Genomic DNA, 8,610 nt, shown 5'->3' on the forward strand with positions numbered 1-8,610 from the left:
TGATGTATCAATTAAAAATTTTTAAAACACAGCAAACCAAATGTAACCTTGTTTTCTCTTTATTTTCAGGAACAGTATGAATTCTGCTACAAAGTGGTACAAGATTTCATTGATATATTTTCTGATTATGCTAATTTTAAGTAAAAACTCCTGCCTTATTTTTTTTAATTTAATCATTTGTACAGAGATTTGTAAATCACTTTAATTTATTTCCATTGTTATTGTTGCATTATTATTATTTTTTTTAACTCTAAATGTACAAATGATCATGTTGTTTTGAATGCATCCTTCGATGTATATATTCTTTGAGCAGGCTTCCACTCTGATCCAAGATCTCCTAAACAATTGAATACTTTTCCAATCAACTGTTACGTGGGAAAAGAGAAAACAATTCCAACCTCTCTCCAAAACAGTTGAGCAGTGGGATTTTAATTGTGATGAAAGATCTCTGAGTGTTCAGCTCCATTTACTGGATGAAAGAGAAGAGCTATACACAACACACTCATTTGCACTTGGGGCTCCATCCTGCATAAAACCTGTGTCTGAATGTGGCAGCTGGATCAAGATGGTCTTTCGGGTTTCGTGTCCAGTGGCTATGGACTATATATTACAGTGTATACTGTTATTAAATAGGGCACAAAACAGCCTATGTTAGGCATATTTAAGACTCACTGGTTTCAGTGAGTATAATAAGCATATGCTTAATTTTTCCCATTGAAATGTATGGGACATAAAGCCGGGTTCATGTCTTTGAGTAGTTCAGACTCTGAAGTGTTGCATCAGTCCCTGGGATGGAAGCCCATGTTGAGCCCATGGAAGTCAGGGACATTAATATTATATAAACAAATTAAAGGGACTTTAAAGTGCTTAATTATTCTTTATCATCTTGCCAATATTATGCCTAAATGCCTGTGAAATTGTGGTCTTTTTATTTCTCATCTTTAACATTCAAATAGGTTATAAAATAGCCCTTAATGTCTATAAAGCAGAGAAATAACAGTATACACGCTAGAACCAAATTTGTATAGTCTTCAACCCGTGTAAATTATTTCACTTGAACAACTTCCACACTGTGATCACAGCTTATTAGGAAGTTCTGTATGAATCCCATTGTGATGAATGTGGCCTGTCCAAGAAAATGATGTTTTGATGGTATATTTTAGTAACACCATGCTCCACATACAAAACATTTGATATTAATGTGGAGGACTGACTGGGAAAGACATTGTTTCAGTTATCAAAAAAAGTCAGTTAACATTCTGTAGATATATATATATCCTTATCTCATCTTTCAACAAAAGGCTAAACCCTTCTGTTTTGGAGCGGAGTTACTATTTACATCCTTACTATTAAGCACAACTCTTTCAGTGGATTCTAAAAATACAAGAAGAATCCCTTATAGTGACAATATGAAATTTAAACATTAGCCTCAAAACAAAAGGTAATATTTTTTTATTGGCAAGTTTCTAAATAATTCTTTTAAACTGATTGATAACATTATAATGTAAACGTGGAATATGTAATCAGTTTGTCAATCGCTAATCAGTCTTATAATTTCTTCTTAGGTTATTTTATTCCACATTTTTAAAAGAAAGCATATTTAACTTATAAAGACTTAACAATGTTTTAAACTATTTGGTGTTATAAATTTGAGATATTTCTTCCTATTGTTACAAATATATAAATCTAAATATTAAGCAAACAAAATTGCATCCCTGTTAACTAAAGACATTTGTGGCTTACATATCATTGAATAAAATGAGACAGTGGCCCTTCCAGATCTGCGGGATCCGGATCTGTGATTTCCAGCAACTCCAGATCATTGTGGCCCATATTAGTAAGTGATGGTGGCAGAGATGTGACTACAGAAACTTTGAAGCATACATGTTCACGCTGCTGTTACTTCATAATATGGGCAGGTTTTTTTATATTTATGCCAAGTCCAATAATCAAATACAGTAGAGTCTCACTTAACCAACATAAATGGGCTGGCAGAACGTTGGATAAGCAAATATGTTGGATAATAAGGAAAGATTAAGGAAAAACCTATTAAACATCAAATTAGGTTATGATTTTACAAATTAAGCACCAAAACATCATGTTATACAACAAATTTGACAGAAAAAGTAGTTCAATACGCAGAAATGCTATGTAGTAATTACTGTATTTACAAATTTAGCACCAAAATATCACAATGTATTGAAAACATGGACTACAAAAACATGACTACTAAAAGGCAGACTGCGTTGGATAATCCAGAATGTTGGATAAGTGAATGTTGGATAAGTTAGATTCTACTGTACTAGTTGGGAGCAGGGGGAAGTGGCAACAATAGCAAAGTGTCCAGTTATGTTTCTTTAGCTACATTCTTATAGCTGGGTGCAGTTTGATGACACGATCCTCCTGGATTTATGGAGATCTTCCAGGAGCTCCTGGAGGTTATCTTGCCACTATGTATCCCACTACTGGCACAAAGTTGAATACTTAAACTGCCACTCTTTACTATACTGGCTAGCAAATTGCCGTGATATATAGTAGAATAATAGAAACATAAAGTTGGAAAAGACTTCATGGGCCATCCAGTCCAATCCCCTTCCAAGAAGCAGGAAAATCACATTCAAAGCACCCCCGACAGATGGCCATCCAGCCTCTGCTTAAAAGTCTCTAAAGAAGGAGCTTCCACCACACTCCAGGGCAGAGAGTTCCACTGCTGAACAGCTCTCACAGTGAGGAAATTCTTCCTAATGTTCAGGTGGAATCTCCTTTTCTGTAGTTTGAAGCCGTTGTTCTGCGTCCTACTCTCCAGGGCAGCAGAAAACAAGCTTGCTCCCTCCTCCCTATGACTTCCCCTCACATATTTATACATAGCCATCAAGTCTCATCTCAGCCTTCTCTTCTGCAGGCTAAACATGCCCAGTTCTTTAAGCTGCTCCTCATAGGGCTTGTTCCCCAGGCCATTGATCTTTTTAGTCGCCCTCCTCTGGACACATTCCAGCTTGTCAACATTTCACTTCAATTGTGGTGCCCAGAATTGGACACAGTATTGCAGGGGTGGTCTGACCAAGGCAGAATAGAGGGGTGGCATATGAAAGATAACTTTTAATGTGCTAGATGAAGTGAGGAAGTGCGGGAGTATGTTTCGCTTTCTGCAACACATGTAGTTAACAGAATGCCAGCTGATTAATGTCCTTGAAGCCTTGTTGGTGATCAGATAAATGCACTTGCGTTCACTTAACATTAGTGATTCTTCAGGCAAAATAATGATACATTGGATTTTGTATCTATGAATGATCTGAGATCTCCTTAGCTCAAAGATATGTGCAGATCTTGCATAGGAGCAAAGATTTTCCCATAAATGATGCCTGTAAGATAGTTTTTCTTGTCATGTGTCCCATATACCTTTAGTGTGCAACCAGACATGCACAGAAAATAACAAATTTCTTGGGATTTGCCTAGTGGATTGTATCCTAGAGTTTTACTTTAATTGTCATGATAACTTGCCAGGGGGACTCAACATTCATATATAAGATAAAACATTGCTAGTATCATGTTAGCAAAGGAGGAAAAATATCATTTGTGTGGGAAATGTTTGCCAATTTCCTCTTTCCTCTGTATACCCTCTGTGCTTTGGAAGAACACTGGAGAGCACTGGGTTCATAAAGGCGGGCTCAATAAAAATGGCATTTTCTCCATCCTTCAGTAAAAACATCCTGAATGAATTTCCACTCGTGAGAGGTCCAAATCATACCCATAGTATGAGCAAAATTAGTATGAGACTAATAAAAGACACAGTACTTCATAACCCTAATATTTCAGTACATACAGTATATATAAAAAAGCACAAATTGCAAATAAAATAAATTTATATAGATATCTAATATGCAAAAGTTCTGGATCATCCATTTGCTTGGATTTTGAACATAATTATAAAAGCCTTATTGAAAACTAAGTAATCTAGTTGTTTCTGTTTAGCTCCTTCAATGTGTTATTCAGTGTTCTTTTTAATGCAGTGTGTAGAAGAAAAGAAAGCTAAATACTTTTAATAATGCAGAGACTAATAAGGTTTTCACATCAGTCTGTCTTACTTTTAATTGAAAAAGTTCAGGTTAGAAGTCTAAAAGCACACTGTTTTAAAGCACTGCCATTTATTGCTTGTGTCTTCCCAGTAATGCACTTCTGTAAATCTATATGTATGTATACCTGTTGTTATTATGCACCTAATTAATAGAAATTATTGTAAGAGATGGCTGATATTAAGCTCTCTAACCCTAAAAGGAAACACCATTATTTGGTAAGAGTTGAATGTGAAATATGCTTTCTCTCCTGGTATTCTCTGAATCTGAAATGCCGGAGGAGAACTACTGTACTTAGCACAGTAGAAAAACATTTTCAGTTTCTTTTTAAGTAAGCATTTCCACACACAGTTTTAAAATCTGTTTAAGCAGCATAAGAAGGTCAAATGCTGCCTATGTGTGGAAACTGCTGTTTAAAGAGAGGGAATAAATGTAGCTAAACAATATTCATATTATTCCAGATATCAGTTATGGTTTTACAAGACAGCTACATATGATAGATTTACAATAGACTCAGGTGATACTGACTGTGACTACCAGAAATTAGGAATGGCCATAGGTATAGAAGATGAACCTTTGGCCTCCAGATGCCATCTGGTCCAGGGAGATCCCTTAGTTCTCCGTCGACATTGGCTAACCCTTTCAAAACGGAAATGGGCAGAAGAGAGGAAAGGCCAATGTTCACAAGCTTCATGGCTTGCCTTTCTGCACAGTGAAAGTGAAGCAGAAGCGAAGCATGCTCAGCCAGTGCTTCAGGAAATACTTCCGTTCTAGCCTTAGGACTCATCTGCTTCCCAAAGTGTTGGCTTAGCCCATCTTCCTCTTTACCCAAACCAAAACATCAGTTTCCAGTAGTAGAACGAAATCCTGCACTCATAGGAGGGAGGAATAATTACAAATACCAACCCCTCAATTCAAAACTTTGATTTAATTGCTTGTTATATAAAGTTGTATTTATAAAAATGGACCCAGAAACGGAATCAAGAAAGATCCATGAATGAAAAGGGATTTTGAAAGGTTTCTTGTAGTTATCCTTGCTCCTGCAATAGTGAAATCAGACTAATTGGACGTTAGACTGATTTTTGTCATGCAGAGACCCATTTTTAAATAGCGCAGATCTCTCTATCAACATGGAGTAGCTTCCACAGCCTTCCTTTTCAGAGGCTTTTGTTGGGATTATGTTCTCTGAAGCAGCCCAAAGCACACATAGTCTCCTCTCTCTGTTACATCTCTTTTATGTGATTTACTGCTCCTCTCATCTGTCATTTTATGATGAGAAGCTTTGACATATGTGTAGAAAACACTTTTGACTCCAACAGTATGGTTTAAATCCCAACCTGTCTTATTTTCGTTACAAAGTCTGTGAAAGCTTGTAAGGTTTGTTAGTCAGCTCAGAGATTTTTAGTCAAACAAGGCTGCTATACTTCATACGACATAATAAATCTATTTGAGGATTTCCACTTAATTTTTTACATTGCATGAGATTGCATTAATAAATGCCAAATAGTGATTAGAAATTATATGTTCTGATCTGCATAACTAGTCACTATGTGACTCAATTTATTGTCTTGCGTGACAGTGGACGTTGATTGCCAAAGCTCTTAAGTACCTGCTTAACTTGGAACCTGTGCACAAATAGTGATACTAAAACGGTTTATTTCAAACGGTATTCCTTGGAAACCCTGGGTTCTATGTCTTGTTATTAAGGATTTAGCAATGAGAAGATTGGTTAACTATGAGCAAGTTAACCAAAACAGGATGCATTATTTCTGACTTTCTTCTGCAGCATATCGCAGTAAGGGCATGTTAGATAGGTTTTATGCAGTAGGATTGAATGTTTAAGAGGACAAATTTATACGAGCACATGTGAGCACTGAACATGATTGTCGTTCTGGATAGCCCACTGACCATTTAGGTATCTGGGCACTTTCTTTCTGGACTGGTTTATTTATTCTCCTGATTCTCTTCTTCATTATATTTGTGGACTCAGCCTCAAAATTCAGGATTATGTCAGCCTGGGAAGTTTTGCGATGAATGGGCCTAGGCCAGGGGTGTCAAACCCAAGTTCTCCGAGGGCCACATCAGCCATATGGTTGCCTCCAAAGGACGGTTCATAATTGAAAGACTGTTAGAGATGTGTGTGAACATATTTCCTTTGTTTTCTTTGTGCTATCGCTTCGTGTCGACAGTTCATCTACATGAAATGATAAGATTATATTTTTGTACGAAACAATAGGCAACACGATAATGAAAGCGGCACAGTCATAGTGCTGGCTTTCGTTTTCAGCCACATGGCCTGTATACATGTAATGAAAGCCTTGAGGAACACATAAAATGGCATGATGGGATTTGGCCCTCAGGCTTTGCATTTGACATGTGTGGCTTAGTCTGCCGTCCTATCTTTAATGTTGGGACCAGAAATGGCAGAAAGCAAAAACCAAGCTCCCTTCACTTTTCAGGCTTTTTTCACAGATTTAGAGTCATAATGGAAGTTATTTTGCTGTCAGTATTCAACAAGTGTTTTTGCATAATGGAAGTAGTTTTGCTGCACTTCCTATTTTTTCCTGACTTTTTTCAGCTCTAAAATATTTAGTGAATTCATTAATGCCTTTTCACAAGCTTTAGGACCCTTCCCATATGAAAAGTTATCTCACAAGCGCTTCCTTTGAGGTTAGTGGGAGAATATGTTTCCCAGTCTAAAGAGAGACTTAAAAGGCACACTTGGGAAGTTTGTTTCCAAAAGATACCAAATTCAGAAAAATATATTTTATAATAAAAAATGAGTTATAGGTGGCAGCACACTGTTGGCTTTTTTGTGTGTGTCAGGAGTAACTTGAGAAATTGCAAGTTGCTTTTGGTGTGAGAGAATTGACTGTGTGCTAGGACATTGCCCAGGTAATGCCCGGATGTTTTACTATCCTGTGGGAAGCTTCTCTCATGTCCCCACATAAGAAGCTGGAGCTGACAGACGGGAGCTCACCCCACTTCCCAAATTCGAACCGCTGACCTTTTGGTCAGCAGTCCTGCCGGCACAAAGGTTTAACCCATTGTGCCACCGGGGGCTCCAAATTGTTGGCTAGGAATAGAATATCATATGTAGATCCAAACTTACAAAAAGTATCCAATCTCCTGGTACAAGGCATGAGAAATGGCATTTTATTGCAAAAGAATGCATATCCTCAGCACATTGTTTTAATTCCTGTAAAATTTGTTGAGATGAATTTCATAACTTTTGGAAACAAGCTCCATACTTGGTGGGTTGGAAAACAAAAGAGCAGAAACGAAGCAATGAAGAGTTCTTCGGCAAGAAGAGAAGAATTGCCAATTCCCAAATTAAATGGAAAGAACTACCCCACATGGAGGAGCTATGTAGACCATTTGATGGGTGGGAATTTGTGAAAAGGATTGATCATCTCATTCCAATAGGAGCTGTCTTCCAGGCTGCACTTTGTTTTTGCTTAGGGCCACTTCTGGTGGATGATTCACCTGAGATAAAACAAATGCCTCAACAGTTTTTTGCAATCCAGACAAGAAATTTGTCCTTAAAATGGTATTACAGTCTGCCTTCCACATGTGCAGGTTGGATGTTTATGGAACTGATTATTCATGGATTTGATGGAAGTATTCTCTAGGTCAGTAGTTCTCAACCTGTAGGTCCCCAGGTGTTTTAGCCTACAACTCCCAGAAATCCCAGCCAGTTTACCAGCTGTTAGGATTTCCGGGAATTGAAGGACAAAACATCTGGGGACCCACAGGTTGAGAACTACTGCTCTAGGTTTTCCATGACCAACTTCTGGCAGTTGACCACGCATATATCTTATAGGGGCCATCTAAGTCTCATTTGGCCTAGTGGGGGTCCTGGAAATCTTCAGTGATATGGTTGGATCCTCAGCAATGCACCATAGAAAACAGGGTTTCTTGAAATGAGCAAGTTTGAAATCTTTAGGTATATACTTAATGGCTTGGTTTAATCAGACCCAAAAGAAGAATGCCTACTTGTATTGATCTGTGTTTTGAAAAGGACTTTTATGAATCTTTTTTTAAGCCTGAACACCTTTGTTTCCGACATGTTGAAATGTTTTCATTAGGCATTATCATTTTAATGTATTGCTATGAACTCTTTTCTCTATATGCAAAACTGTACTTAATTTATGACAAAATCTTTATAATATATGTATGTATTATACAGTGATATTTCCTTTTATTACATTTATAATTTGATCTTGCTGTATTTATAATGCCAGTGAATGTTGCTGAATTATTTGTATATGCAAATTGCAAGATCTAATCATTCTGATGCAAGAACAAGGCTTCATTTTTATTTTCAGATTGTATTTCTTTCCTTAAGTCTCTTAATTTCATTCCTCGACTGTTTGCTCAGTTACACTAAATGCTGCAATTTCACAAAGGATGTAAAATCCTGATCTTAAATTACTTTCCAAAACTTCTCAAACTTTGCTTATTAAACGCTCTGTCAAAAAAAGTTTAAAATGAAACTTTCAGTATTATGCAGATTGCATTTAATTTGCTATGGCAA

General features: G+C 37.0%; 1 protein-coding gene across 5 annotated transcripts in view; it reads left to right on the forward strand.

Annotated features, from left to right (window-relative positions):
• The window catches only part of ptpre (protein tyrosine phosphatase receptor type E), a 192,517-nt gene extending 184,117 nt beyond the window's left edge, over nt 1-8,400 (forward strand). For all 5 annotated transcript variants that reach the window (XM_062976075.1, XM_062976071.1, XM_062976070.1 and 2 more), the window contains one exon: nt 70-8,400. In XM_062976075.1, coding sequence (XP_062832145.1) covers nt 70-144 — 75 coding nt within the window. In that variant the 3' untranslated portion in view covers nt 145-8,400. The remainder of the gene's footprint in view (nt 1-69) is intronic.
• Nucleotides 8,401-8,610: the final 210 nt, after the last annotated feature.

The sequence above is a fragment of the Anolis carolinensis genome, chromosome 3 (assembly GCF_035594765.1).
Source record: "Anolis carolinensis isolate JA03-04 chromosome 3, rAnoCar3.1.pri, whole genome shotgun sequence".
Lineage (NCBI taxonomy): Eukaryota > Metazoa > Chordata > Lepidosauria > Squamata > Dactyloidae > Anolis > Anolis carolinensis.